The sequence below is a fragment of the Meriones unguiculatus genome, chromosome 14 (assembly GCF_030254825.1).
Source record: "Meriones unguiculatus strain TT.TT164.6M chromosome 14, Bangor_MerUng_6.1, whole genome shotgun sequence".
Taxonomy (NCBI): domain Eukaryota; kingdom Metazoa; phylum Chordata; class Mammalia; order Rodentia; family Muridae; genus Meriones; species Meriones unguiculatus.
This window is the reverse complement of record NC_083361.1, coordinates 29482796-29497910: the sequence shown is the minus strand read 5'-3', so window position 1 is coordinate 29497910 and position 15115 is coordinate 29482796. Positions and strand designations below refer to the sequence as shown.

Here is a 15115-nt window from a genome sequence, read left to right as displayed (position 1 = left end):
AGAACACTTAAAAAAGTCTCCCTATTCTCTCTTTTTTAAGTTTTTTTCTTAATCTTTAAGATTTAGTCAACTTATAATTATGTATTGATATGTGTGAATTTAAGTCTTTGCTCTAATACTTGTATTTTCTATGTCCCTCTTTTCTTCCTCCCCCCCTTCTCCTTCTGGATTGTTATTCTATTTCCTCCTCATAGTTTGATTGACATACATTCTTTTACTCCACCATAAATGCCTTCTAATGAGAAGTGTTCCAACAATCCTCATTGAGACAACAAAGACAACAACAGACATGCTAAAATGGATGGGGAAAGACCACCAGGCCTCAATCCTATATAAACTGCAGGCAACTAAGGAATGTTGAGAACGGTGAAATAGTCTTACCTAGGGAAGGGTATCTAAAATGGTTATCCAATACCAAGTGGTTAGCCCTGAAATCATACACAAAAACCACACACACACATATTGTATATATGTGCACACACACACACACACACACACACACTCACAGAGGCTAGTTTTATTCAACTTGACACAAGCTAGAGACATCAGAGGACAAAACGTCAGTTGAAAAAAGTCTCTATACTGCAGGCAAGCCTGTAAGGTATTTTCTTAATTGTGATTGTTGTGAGAGGGCCCAGACTGGGGGTGGTGCCACCCTTGGGCTGGTGATCTTGGGTCTGTATGGAAGGAAGCTGAGCCAGTCACAGGGACATGCCAGGAAGCAGCTTCTCTCCACGGCCTCCGCATCAGCTCCTGCCTCCAGGTGCCTGGTCTGCACGAGTTCTCACTGCTTTTGATGAACTGTGATACAGAAGTGTGTGTGAAGTAAAGCCTCTGCTCCCAAACTTGCCTTTGGTGTTTCATCCAGTAACAATAACCTTGACTAAGATGACAAGTAACATTTATATGGCCTGAGAAGATTGTATTTATATATAACATACATATATATAATATCAAGTTGAAGAGAGCAAAGGGGGTGGTGATGCATGGGAGGGGTTGGAAGGAGGAAAGGGAAGGGGAAATAATGTAACTATATTTTAATTATGGAACAAGCTAACCAGGATGATGGTCATAAACTTAATAAACCATTTTACTGCTTCTGACAGACTGGAATGATGAAGTCTCTGTTCTCATAATTCTGACAGCAAGCTTTCCCTATCAGGACAGCACACGATAATACCACTTTTATTTACTAAGAACAGTTTGTGTGAAGGACAGGGAAGCCCAGAAAAATAACTGTATATTCAAAGTCCCAAATTTTCAGTTCATACAATTATTTTCCTTGGCCACATTTTCAAAATATATTCTAAAAATTTTTCTCAAGTTTTTTAAATTTTTTATTTAATTTTATTAATTACACTTTATTCATTTTGTATCCCACCCATAAGCCCCTCCCTCCTCCCCTCCCGATCTTACCCTCCCTCCCCTTTCTGCATGCATGCCCCTCCCCAAGTCCACTGATAGGGGAGGTCCTCCTCTCCTTCTTTCTGATCTTAGTCTATCAGTTCTCATCAGAAGTGGCTACATTGTCCTCTTCTGTGGCCTGGTAAGGCTGCTCCCCCCTCAGGGGGAGGGGATCAAAGAGCAGGCCAATCAGATTATGTCAGAGGCAATCCCTCTTCCCGTTACTATGTAACCCACTTGGACACTAAACTGCCATGGGCTACATCTGTGCAGGGGTTCTAGGTTATCTCCATGAATAGTCCTTGGTTGGAGTATGAGTCTCTGGGAAGTTCCCTGTGTTCAAATTTTCTTGTTCTGTTGCTCTCCTTGTGGAGTTCCTGTTCACTCCAGCTCTTACTATTTCCCACTTCTTACATAAATTTCCATTCACTCTGCCCGACAGTTGGCCATCAGGCTCAGCATCTGCTTTGATAGTGTGTAGGGCAGAAGCTTTCAGAGGCCCTCTATGGCAGGTTCCTAGCTTGTTTCCTGTTTTATTCTTCTGGCTTTCAGAGGCCCTCTGTAGCAGGTTCCTAGGTTGTTTCCTGTTTTCTTCTTGTTCTGATGTCCATCCTCTTTGCCTTTCAGTATGGGGATTGAGTGTTTTAGTTAGGGTCCTCTCTCTTGCTTAGTTTCTTTAGATGTACAGATTTTAGTGGGTTTATCCTATGTTGTATGTCTATATGAGTGAGTATATACCGTGTGTGTCTTTTTGCTTCTGGGACAACTCACTCAGGATGATCCTTTCCAGGTCCCACCATTTACCTGCAAATTTCATGGTTTCCTTATTTTTCGTTGCTGAGTAATAGTCCATTGTATAGATGTACCACAATTTCTGCATCCATTCTTCAGTTGAGGGGCATCTGGGCTGTTTCCAGCTTCTGGGTATTACAAATAAAGCTGCTACAAACATGGTTGAGCAAATGTCCTTATTGTGTACTTGAGCCTCTTTTGGATATATGCCTAGGAGTGGTATGGCTGGATCTTGAGAAAGCGCTATTCCTAGTTGTCTGAGAAAGCGCCAGATTGATTTCCAGAGTGGTTGTACAAGTTTACATTCCCACCAGCAGTGGAGAAGGGTTCCCCTTTCTCCACAACCTCTCCAGCATGTGTTGTCACTTGAGTTTTTGATCTTGGCCATTCTGATGGGTGTAAGCTGAGGGTTGTTTTGATTTGCATTTCCCTAATGGCTAATGAGGCTGAGCATTTCTTTAAGTGCTTCTCTGCCATTCGATATTCCTCTACAGAGAGTTCTCTGTTTAGCTCTGTTCCCCGTTTTTTAAGTGGATTACTTGGTTTGCTGCTTTTCAGCTTCTTTAGTTCTTTATATATACTGGATATGAGTCCTCTGTCAGATAAAGGGTTGGTGAAGATTCTTTCCCAATCTGTAGGTAGTCGCTTTGTTTTGATGACAGTGTCCTTTGCTTTACAGAAGCTTTTCAGTTTCATGAGGTCCCATTTATTGATTGTTGCTCTTAGAGCCTGTGCTGTTGGTGTTCTGTTCAGGAAGTTCTCTCCTGTACCAATGAGTTATAGGGTATTCCCCACTTTTTTTTCTAGCCGATTTAATGTGTCTGATTTTATGTTGAGGTCTTTGATCCACTTGGACTTCAGTTTTGTGCAGGGTGATCTATTTTCACCCTGCACAAAACTGGATCTATTTTCATTTTTCTACATGTACACATCCAGTTGGACCAGCACCATTTGTTGAAGATGCTATCTTTTTTCCATTGTATGGTTTTGGTGTCTTTGTCAAAGATCAGGTGTCCATAAGTGTGTGGGTTTATTTCTGGGTCCTCTGCTCGGTTCCACTGATCCACCATTCTGTTTCTATGCCAATACCATGCAGTTTTTAAAACTGTTGCTCTATAGTACAACTTAAGATCAGGGATGGAGATACCTCCAGAAGATCTTTTATTGTAGAAGATTGTTTTAGCAATTCTGGGTTTCTTGTTATTCCATATGAAGTTGAGAATTTTTCTTTCCAGGTCTGCAAAGAATTGTGTTGGTAATTTGATGGGAATAGCATTGAATCTGTAGATTGCTTCTGGTAAGATGGCCATTTTTACTATGTTAATCCTGCCAAGCCATGAGCATGGGAGATCTTTCCATCTTCTGATATCTTCTTCTAATTCTTTCTTCAGAGACTTGAAATTTTTTTCATACAAGTCTTTGACTGCCTTGGTTAGGGTTACTCCAAGGTACTTTATGTCATTTGTGGCTATTGTGAAGGGTGTTGTTTCCCTAATTTCTTTCTCAGCCCTTTTGTCTTTTGTATACAGGAGGGCTACTGATTTTTTTGAGTTAATTTTGTATCCAGCCACTTTGCTGAAGATGTTTATCAGCTGTAGGAGTTCCCTGGCAGAGTTTTTGGGGTCACTCATATATACTATCATATCTGCAAATAGTGATAATTTGACTTCTTCCTTTCCAATTTGTATCTCCTTGATCTCCTTCAACTGTCTTATTGCTCTAGCAAGGACTTCAAGAACTATGTTGAAGAGATATGGTGAGAGTGGGCAGCCTTGTCTTGTCCCTGATTTCAGTGGGATTGCTTTAAGTTTCTCTCTGTTCAGTTTGATGTTGGCTATAGGCTTGTTGTATATCGCCTTTACTATGTTTAGATATGTGCCTTATATCCCTGTGCCTTATATCTCTGATCTCTCCAATACTTTAAACATGAATGGATGTTGGATTTTGTCAAATGCTTTTCAGCATCTAGGGAGATTATCATGTGGTTTTTTTCTTTCAATTTGTTAATATGGTGGATCACATTGATGGATTTCTGTATACTGAACCACCCCTGCATACCTGGGATGAAGCCTACTTGGTCATACTGGATGATAGCTTTGATGTGTTCTTGTATTCAGTTTGCGAGTATTTTGTTGAGTATTTTTGCGTCAATGTTCATAAGGGAGATTGGCCTGAAATTCTTTTTTTTTTTTTTTTTTTTGTTGGGTCTTTGTGAGGTTTAGGTACCAAGGTGACTGTGGCTTCATAGAATGAGTTTGGTAATGTTCCTTCTGTTTCTATTTTGTGGAATAGTTTGAAGAGAACTGGAATTAGCTCTTCTCTGAAGGTCTGGTAGAATTCTGCACCGAAACCATCTGGTCCTTGGCTTTTTTTGGATGGGAGACTTTTGATGACTGCTTCTATTTCCTTGGGGGATATAGGACTATTTAATTGATTTACCTGGTCCTGATTCAGCTTTGGTAAGTCAAATCGATGAAGAAAATTGTCGATTTCATTTAGATTTTCAAATTTTGTTACATATAGACTTTTGAAGTAAGTCCTAATGATTGTTTGGATTTCCTCAGTGTCTGTAGTTATGTCCACCTTTTCATTCTGATTTTGTTTATTTGGATGGTGTCTCTCTGTCTTTTAGTTAGCTTGGCTAAGGGTTTGTCTATCTTGTTGATCTTCTCAAAGAACCAGCTCTTGGTTTTATTGATTCTTTGAATTGTTTTACTTGTTTCTAATTGATTGATTTCAGCCCTGAGTTTGATTATTTCTAGCCATCTACTCCTTTTTGGTGTGTCTGCTTCTTCTTTTTCTAGGGTTTTTAAGTGAGCATTAAGTTGCTTGAATGAGCTGTCTCGAATTTCTTCTTGAAGGTACTTAGTGCTATGAACTTTCCTCTTAGCACTGCTTTCATTGTGTCCCACAAGTTTAGGTATGTCTTCATTTTCATTGAGTTCTAGGAAGACTTTAATTTCTTTATTTCTTCCCTGACCCAGCTGTCATTTAGTAGCAAATTATTCAGTTTCCATGTGTGTGTAGGCTTTTTGTTATTTCTGTTGTTGTTGAGGTCCAGCTTCATTCCATGGTGATCAGACAGGATACAAGGGATTATTTTAATCTTCTTGTATCTGTTGAAGTTCGCTTTGTGACCAACTATATGGTCTATTTTGGAGAAGGTTCCATGAGGTGCTGAGAAGAAGGTAAATTCTTTTGTGTTTGGGTGTAAGGTTCTGTAAATGTCTGTTAGGTCCATTTGATTCATGACCTCTATTAGAGATATTGTTTCTTTGTTTAATTTCTGTTTAGTTGACCTGTCCTTTGTTGAGAGTGGGGTGTTGAAGTCTCCCACTATTAGTGTGTGGGGATCTATGTGTGGTTTAAGTTTTATCAGTGTTTCTTTCACAAATGTGGGTGCCCTTGTATTTGGGGCATAGATGTTCAGGATTATGATGTCTTCTTGCTGGAATTTTCCCTTGATGAGTATGAAGTGTCCTTCCCCATCTCTTTTGATTAATTTTGGTTGAAAGTCTATTTTATCAGATATTAGGATGGCTACTCCTGCTTGCTTCTTGCATCCATTTGCTTGGAAAGCTGTCTTCCATCCCTTTACCCTTAGGTAATATCTATCTTTGTGACTTAGGTATGTTTCTTGTATGCAACAGATTGCTGGGTTTTGTTTACACATCCATTCTGTTAGTTTGTGTCTTTTTATTGGAGAATTAAGTCCATTGATGTTGAGAGAGATTAATGACCAGTGGCTGTTAGATCCTTTGAATTTGATGTTGGCTGTGGTCATACGGTTGTGTGCTTGGTTGCTTTTTGTTTTACTGTAGTGAGGTTATTTATTTCCTGTGTTTTCTTGAATGTAGCTAGTTTTTTTGGGTTGTATTTTCCCTTCTAGTGTCTTCTGTAATGCTGGATTTGTTTGTAGGTATTGTGGAAATTTGTTTTTGTCATTGAATATCTTGTTTTCTCCATCTATGAGGACTGAGAGTTTTGCTGGGTAGAGTAGCTTGGGCTGACATCTATGTTCTCTTAGGGTCTGCATGATATCCGTCCAGGCCCTTCTGGCTTTCATAGTCTCTGTTGAAAAGTCAGGTGTGATTCTAATGGGTTTGCCATTATATGTTACTTGGCCTTTTTCTCTTGCAGCTTTTAGTATTTTTTTCTTTGTTCTGTATACTTACAGTTTTGATTATTATGTGGCGGGAGGATTTTCTTTTCTGGTCTAATTTATTGGGTGTTCTGTAGGCCTCTTGTATTCTTATTGGCCCCTCCTTTAAGTTGGGGAAATTTTCTTCAATGATTTTGTTGAAAATATTTTCTGGGCCTTGGTGCAGGGAATCTTCTTTTTCCTCTATTCCTATTATTCTTAGGTTTTGTCTTTTTATGTTGTCTTGAATTTCTTAGACGGTGTCAGGAATGTTTTAGATTTAACATTTTCTTTGACAGATACATCTATTTCTTCCATTGTATCTTCCACACCTGAGATTCTTTCTTCCATTTCTTGTAGCCTATTGGTTATGCTAACCTCTGTAGTTCCTGCTTTCTTCCCTAAGTTCTTTCTCTCCACAATTTCTTCCATTTGTGTGTTTTTTTTTATTTTTTCCAATTTTATCTTCAGATCTTGAGCCGTTTTGTTGATTTCCTTCATCTGTCTCGCTGTATTTTCCTGTTTTTCCATCAATTCCTTCAGCTGTTTGAACAATCCTCTGTTTCTTTTATTTCATTAAGTGATTTAAGCATTTCCTCTCTAAAGGCCACAAACTGTTTGGCTGCAGCTTCCTCTATTTCTTTTTGTATTTTATTTTTTTCCTCTGTTATCTTCTTCATGAGCATAGATGTTAGGTCATCTTGAATTTCAATTATGCTGGGGTGTCTAGGACTATTTGCCACTGGATAACTGGGTTCTAGAGATGCCATATTGCTCTGGCTTTTGTTGGTTGAACTTTTATGCTGTCCTCTACCCATTTGGCTATCTTAGGTGTTTGAAGTTAGTTTCTGGTAGTTCCTAGAATCCTGTGGTGGAGAGAATCCCTTTGGCAGGAAGATGGTTTTTCCTGAAGGAAGCCTTCTCAGCTTTTTGGGTATAGTCACTGGATGGCCGGTGTTTTTCAGGAGTTGCTACAGCTCACCTCAGGCATAGAGACCTGGGTGGTAACTGTGGTCCTGATTAGTCAAGAGGGCTCTCCTCTCACTGGGAGAAGTCCTGGAGACAGCTGCCCTCCTTCTGGGTTTCTTGCTGTAAATATAGTGATCAGCTGCTGTAACCTGTGTGTCCCATGGTTTGGTCGGTTTTGTTAGGGATAACTAGTTGCCCGTTGGAGCAGTATCTGGGGGTTATCTTGGGGTTCCCGGTTTTTTGTAGGTCTGAGGTTGGGGCTCTGTGCCCCAGCACCCAAGGGGTAATCTGTGGTGGGTGAGTACTGCTCTCCTGGTAACAGCAGGCTATCTGGGGCATAGCAGGTCCCTGGGTTGGGCCAGTCCGTGCAACCTTTTCCGGGGATATACTGGGTTGCCTAAATCCGTCCCCTTTGCTTCGTTCCTTGTGAGGGTTTCTCCAGACAGTGACTCCAAGACTCTGGTGTCCTGGGGCACACAGTTCTGTCTGTAAGGAGTAGTTGGTACAAAGCAGGCCTCTGGGCTGGCGGAGCGTGCGCCCACCTGCTAGTCTGAGGGAGCTGGGTTCCCAACAACTCTGTGCTCCCCGCTTGGGCCAGGATCCGTGATGGCAGCGCGTACTCACAGGTCTGCGGTCTGCAAGACTTTCCCCAGGCACAGCCTAGGTGACCCAAGCAGCACGGCTTCTTCCTTCCCTGTGGTCTCTCTGGACAGGGATTCCCAGGCTCTGTCACACTGGGGCGTGCAGTGAGCTGTGTGCGCAGCCGCTCTCAGTGCTGGCGGCGGGAGCTCAGTTGTGATGGTGGCGGGTATCCGAGGTCAGCGAGACCTTCCGGGGAAAGACTGGGTGACCCGTGATCAGACTCGCAACTTTCCTTCCCTGTGGGGTTTTCTTGCAACTGGGACTCCCAGTCTCTGGCACCCTTGTGACCACCAATCAGCCTGGGAAAGTGTTCAGGGCATGCAGGCGTGCAGCTCCGGCCGGAGACCCAATGCCTGCATTACTCAGAATCTCTTCCGGGTTCTGGCTGTGCGGCCTGACAGTGGACCTGACCGATTCCCATGCTGTGGGAGCCTCCCCTCACCTGGGAAACACGATCGCTGTAGTTATAGGGCCCACAGTTCAGTCTCCTGGTTGCTGTACGGAGAGTGCTGTCCGCTTCTCAGACACAGTGCTCTCCCTGCGCCGCCATCTTGGCCCCCCTCCAAAAATCTTTTCTCAAGTTTTTATAAAGTCATATGTAAACTTGAATTACCATTTAAAATAATATACCCATAGTTCTTCAATAAGTAGAGTTGAGACTTATAGCAACATTAAGGCAACCTTCTAAAATTTATATAAGGTTTACAAGTTACAAAGTGCTTTTAGAGATAATTATTAAAATCAGAAATTTGTAAATGCAAATAAAATCACCTCCCCTGTAATCCAAGCATTAAACTTATAGAGAGTGGAGTGGAGTACAGTTTTAGAGTATGTATGTGTACTCTTGGCTGTCCTGGACTTGCTTTGTAGACCAGGCTGGCCTCGAACTCATAATCTTTAGATCTAACTTCCTGAGTGTTGGGATTAAAGGTGTGTGCCACCACTCCCCTCGAGAATATATTTTTATACATAGTAAAGCACAAAATAGAGCTTAACATTTTTGGAAAACAGCAGTAAGTGGCAAAAACACAGGGGAAAAAAAGGATGTGTTCATTTATATTCTTTAAGTAGTATCTTAGGAAAATACTTTAAGTAGACAATATGTAAGAGCCACCATCTATATTTGAATCAGCAAATTATAGCCTATGGCCAAATTCTGGCACATCCATTCATTCCTTAGTTTATGGCTGCTTTGGAGGCAGAGCTAAGAACCTACAAATGGTTTGCAAAATAGCAATCTTTACTCTTTGGCCCTGGAAAATGTCTGTGGCGCTTAGCCTACAACAGATATTCTTCTTTTTTATGTGACTGAGCAAATGCACTCTTATTCTAGGTCATCTTCTAATGTGTAAAGACACATGACAGAAAATAGACAAACTACACAAAGAAAGATAAATAAGGAAAATGCATAGAGAGGACAAGAACTGTCTCATTCTGCTATAGCAGAGGTACTTTTTGCAGTGATCTACTTGTTCTGAGAATACCAACAGGATGCCATCTCCTACTGCACAAAAAAAAAAAAATCTCTTAAGTCAGCCATCTCCAGGATCTTGTTTCGGGAATACTTTGAAGATTCCAATGTGCAATAAAGAAAGGTCTCTTTCTGAAGCCCACTGACACTTACCTCCGGCATAGTGAATACAGCCTGTTGGAGGCAGTGACTCGAAAATATTCTGGTTTTGAACGGGAGGAGTTTCCACTTATGGTTCCCAAACCTAATCGCTGATAATCTCGGAAACATGCTTTTTCTACCAACTGTTCCATTGTGGATTTCTCTGAGGCCTTCAGGGTTGTACTTGTGGGGAGTTCACTATCATCTGAAACTGACAGGTAGAAATAGGTTTGGTCAAAATGATCACCTCAAAGTAAAGGACTCAAAACAACAACAACAGTGATGATGACAACAGCAACAATTACTACTATTTCTTTTTGGTGACAGGCTCTCACTATTTAGCTTAGGTTGCTCTGGAACTAGATATGTAGACCAGGCTGGTCTGGAATTCACAGAGATCTGCCTGCCTTTGCCTTCCCAATGCTGAGATTCAAGGCATGCAATGCTATCCCTGGCTCAAAACTTTCTTTTGAAGAAGGTCTTTATATTAGGGTTACCAGGATTTTATGTATCATAAATTACACCATAAAATTTCTACAAGGGGCAGAGTGCATGGAATCTTATGAAAGAAGTGGGAAATATCTGGAGAGGACAGGAACTCCACAAGGAGAGCAACAGAACCAAAAAAATCTGAGCACAGGGGTCTTTCCTGAGACTCATACTCCAACCAAGGACCATGCATGGAGATAACCTAGAACCCCTGCACAGATGTGGTCCACGGCAGTTCAGTGTCCAATTGGATTCCATAGTAATGGGAACAGGGACTGCCTCTGACATGAACTGACTGACCTGCTCTTTGATCACCTCCCTGAGGGGGAGCAGCCTTACCAGGCCACAGAAGATGACAATGCAGCCACTCCTGATGAGATCTGATAGACTAGGATCAGAAGGAAGGAGAAGACCTCCCCTATCAGTGGACTGGGGGAGGGGCATGTGTGGAGAAGAGAGAGGGAAGGTGGAATTGGGAGGGGAGGAGGGAGGGGTTTATGGGGGGATACAAAGTGAATAAAGTGTAATTAATAAAAATTAAAATAAAAAATATTTAAAAAATCTACAAGGGATTATAGCTAAATATAGATGAAAACAGTAACAGGCAGTCAGGAAATATATTAAGAGTAAGTCAATTAAAAATCAGAAAAGTAATATCATTTAAATAACTTCTAAAAACAAAGTTAGGCACTGTAGGTACAGTCCTAAAACCCTAGTATTTGAGAGGTCAAGGCAGGAATACTAGAAGTTCAAAGCCAGCTTGAGGTACATAAAGCTTTGTCTCAAAAACCAAAGAAATAGAAAATTTACCTAGTGTGATGTCAATGCCTTTAATCCCAGCACTCTGGAGGCAGAGGCAAGCGGACAGTGGATCTCTGAATTTGACACCAGCCTGGTCTAAATGGTATGTCCCAGGCCAGCCAAAACTGCATCCTATGACCCCATTTTGAAAAGAAACAAAGCAACCAAAAATAACATGATTTTAAATTCATAAGCCACATTTTTCTGTTTCAGTCATGCCTATCCGTTGATATTAAAGTACAATAATTTGTATATAGGATCTAACACAGAGAATAATGTGTTAGAAAATTAATTTTAGTAAGATCACTATTCAAACTAATCACCCAAGGTTTTATATTACTTTCAAAAGAATGCATTCAGATTGAAATTTTTAGGTTGACCAGAAGAAGCACAGTAGAGGGAAAGATTATGAAAAGCTGTACTTGGTTCCTAGAAATCCTTTCATAAGAGGACATAATGTGCATGGAAAACTCTGTCATTGCTTTGTTATCACAGGTTCAGATTCCTCTATGATTTAAATGTGAAAGAATTTACTGAAGATTACTAACAGGCAAGAAAAGATATAGATCTCTCCTGGATTGGGCACAGGAGTGGCACATGCCTTTAAAGCTCTCAAGGCAGGCAGACTTGTGAGTTTGAGGCCGGTCTGGTCTATACTCTAAGTTCCAGAACAGCCAGGGCTACATAAAGAGACTCTGTCTCAAAAAGCCAAAAGATACAGCTCTCTCCAAAACCAAACAAAAATCCCAAACTCCAAACAAAGCAAAAGAACTGGTTATGGTGGCATATGCCTATAATCAATCCTACTAGTTAGAAAGTGGAGGCAGGAAAAATATGTGTTTGAAGCCAGTCTGGGCATAGTGAATCTATATTTCAAAAACAAGACAAAACAAATAAAAATTATGAAAACCAACAATAATTATCCCTAAAAAATGAGACTTGGTATTTCAGCTTGAGACTTTCATAATGTAACACACCCAGATGTCAGTTTCATGTTGTCCTTCTAACTCTAGAAGAGCAAAGAATGTTATGTAACTTGGTCTTTTGGTGGAGTTTTGATTTTTAGATGGTTTGATTTCTAGAGGAAGGGTCTCACTATGGTTCCCAAGCTGGCCTGGAATTTGTGAGCTGAAGTTTTACCTTATTGCTTTGGCTCCTGAGTAGCTGAGACTATAGGCATGTATCATCATGCACAGTTATGGACTGTTTGTTTGTATGTTTGTTTTGTTGTTCCATGAAGTAATTCAAATTAGAGGAGTCAATAGGGATGGGTAGCAATGTTTTGTATCTGACTTTGAGAGTCCAGAGTTCCAGGAAGTGTTCATTTTAGTAACAGAATGACAGGTCTTTTTATTGCTCACAGGGGTAAGCCTATATTTCTTCTTATACTTGGGGTGCATACACATAAAATCTTAAGTTCTTTATCCTAGCAAACCAGATAAACATCTTTTAGGCAATACTATCACTAAAAATGAAGTTTCTTTAATTCCAACACTCAGGAGGCAGAGGTCCAAGGATCTTTGAGTTCGAGGCCAGCCCGTCTACAGAGTTCCAGGACAGCCAAGGCTATGTGGAGAAACCCTATCTTAAAAAACCACAAAAGTTTTCTTTTAAAAGGCTGTTACAGACAGGTGCTAACTGTATAATTACTAGTGATGGAATCTAAGATCTTTAGATGGAAGAAAAGGATAATATTATTTCTCCTTCCATTAGATCATCTTTTATATAGTATTACATTCATAGCATACACAATACTTGGTTAAAAATTGGAAAAAAAATCATTCAATAAGACATCTTGCTTTCTTTTATTTTTCCCAGCCGAGAAGTATCTTAGCTAACTACACATATTTTTAAAATTATTTTTCAGGTTTTTTTTCCCTTATTACCTAGGAATTTCTTTAGTATAGGTTTCCCTAATCTTCAGCTTGGAATAGTCAACATCTTTTTTTTCTTAACTAAATTTTTATTTTTTTAATATTAGTTACAGTTTATTAACTTTGTATCCCAGCTGTATCCCGCTCCCTCATTCCCTCCCAATCCCATCCTCCCTCCCTCATCTTCTCCCTGCCCCTTTCTGAGTCCACTGATAGGGGAGGACCTACTCCCCTTTCATCTGATCCTAGCTTATCAGGTACCTTCAGGCCTGGCTGCAAAGTCCTCCTCTGTGGCCTAGCAGGGCTGCTCCTCTCTCAGGGGAAGGTCAAAGAGCCAGTCATTGAGTTCATGTCAGAAATAGTCCCTGTTCCCCTTACTAAGGAACCCACTTGGATACTGAACTACCACGGGCTACATCTGAGCAGGGGTTCTAAGTTATATCCATACATGGTCCTTTGGCTAGAGATACAGTCTCATAAAAGACCCCTGTGCCCAGATATATTTGGTCCTTGTGGAGCTCTGGATGTAGGAGGAAACTAACAGGACAGGAGTCTACCACAGAGGGCCTCTGAAACACTCTACCTAGCAGTGTATCAAAGCAGATACTAGGACTCACAACCAAACCTTTGGCAGAGTGCAGGGAATCATATAAAAGAAAGGGGAGTTAGTATGACCTGGAGAGGACAGGAGCTCCACAAGGAATATTCAATATCTTATTCCCTCATTTTTGTTGTTGTTGTTGTTTATCTGTCTATTTTTTGAGATGGGGTTTCTCTACACAGCCCTATATGTCCTAGAACTAGTTCTGTAGACCAGGCTGGTCTCAAACTCACAGAGATCAGCCTGCTTCTGCCTTATTCCCTCATCCTTATTTTATACATAGGATTTACTTCTTTCTCCATTTAATAAGCTCAGATAACAATGGACTTAGTTAAAAAAAAAAAAACAGTCTAAGTTAACAAAATCAGGTTGGGGAATGTAGCTCAGTTGCTGGAGTTGTTGGGCATACTGCAGTACAAAACCAGGCAGGGTGGCACAATCCCGGCACCTAAGAGGTGAAGGCAAGAGGGTGAGAAATTCATCCTTGGTGTACGCTAAGTTTAGGCCAGTCTGGAATACATAAGACCATGTCTTTAGAAAAAAAAAAAAGTCAACCAAAGTCTTATGTAAACAATAGAATATCAGCAAAAATTTATCTTACTAGTTCTGAGAAACTGTTAAGTACTCATGAAGTTTTCACAGTTTTTATGCCTTAGAGTTTGCATACAGCTACAACTTAGTCTCTTGTTATTATTCATATAAGAACAGGCAGGCATGGCTGCACACACCTTTAATCTCAGAACTTGGGAGCCAGGGGAAAATGGATCTCTGTGAGTTCAAGACCAGTCCGGGCTACAAAGTGAGGCCCTGTCTTAAGAAAAGAGGAAAGGAAAGAAGGAAGGAAGGAAGGAAGGAAGGAAGAAAGGAAGGAAGGAAGGAAGAAAAGGAAGGAAGGAAGGAAGAAAAGGAAAAAAAGACAGAAAGAAAGAAAGAAAACTGAATTCTCACATACCAGAAATGTCATCTTCTTCATTCCACCCAGGACGGTTTACTCTCTCTTCCACAATTGTTCCTGTCCTCTTCTTTAATAAATACTGCCTCCCAATAGTCATTTTTCCTGCTCTTTTGGCACCTTTCACAATTGTTTTTGAGAAAGTTCTAGAAGTCACAGAGCCAAAAGGAAAACCAACTTAATATAAAGGCACACTAATATTTTTGACATCTATATTAGTCACATTGCTTCTTCTCCAGAGCCATGTCTTTATGTATAGTGTGTACTACAGCACATATTTTTGTTATCTTCTTCTTTACAGCTCTTTCCATATTGTGAATAATTACTTTCCCATAAATTTCACTGTCATCAGGACGGTGCTTCAGGCAAAAAGTGCAAGAACTTAAAGTGTGACACAAAGTAGTGATCACTCAAATATCCCTCCCACCCTGACTTGAGACAGGGTCTCCTATATAGCCCTAGCTGTCCTAAACTTGCTATATAAACCAGCCTTGTCTTGAATTTAGAGGTCCACCTGCTTCTGCCTCCTGAGGGCTAGGCTTAAAGAGTGTACCACTATGCCCAGCTGATTAGTCAAACCTTAAGCTCCCTGGTTTAGCTTTTGGGCATTCCCAAGCCTATTCTGTTATCCATGCCACTCCCTCTAACATGGTCCCCGTAAATCACATTAACAAGTCTTCACTCTACCACAAAAGGTCCCCCTCTTTCTTCAATTCAAACTTTCTCTGAGGTCACATGAAAATATTGATTGGCAACACTTATTTCTCAAATGTTTTAGGTATGTATGTGTGCATTGTGCTTTGTCTCTAATTAGCTGTAAACCTGTTCAAGTATAGAA

At 40.6% G+C, this 15115-nt stretch overlaps 1 protein-coding gene across 2 annotated transcripts in view; it reads right to left on the bottom strand.

Annotated features, from left to right (window-relative positions):
* The window catches only part of Sbf2 (SET binding factor 2), a 331059-nt gene that overhangs the window by 53449 nt on the left and 262495 nt on the right, over positions 1 to 15115 (bottom strand). For both annotated transcript variants that reach the window (XM_060367046.1, XM_060367047.1), the window contains exons 25-26: positions 14278 to 14423; positions 9573 to 9771 (exon numbers count right to left, since the gene is read on the bottom strand). In XM_060367046.1, the coding sequence (XP_060223029.1) occupies positions 9573 to 9771; positions 14278 to 14423 (345 nt within the window). The remainder of the gene's footprint in view (positions 1 to 9572; positions 9772 to 14277; positions 14424 to 15115) is intronic.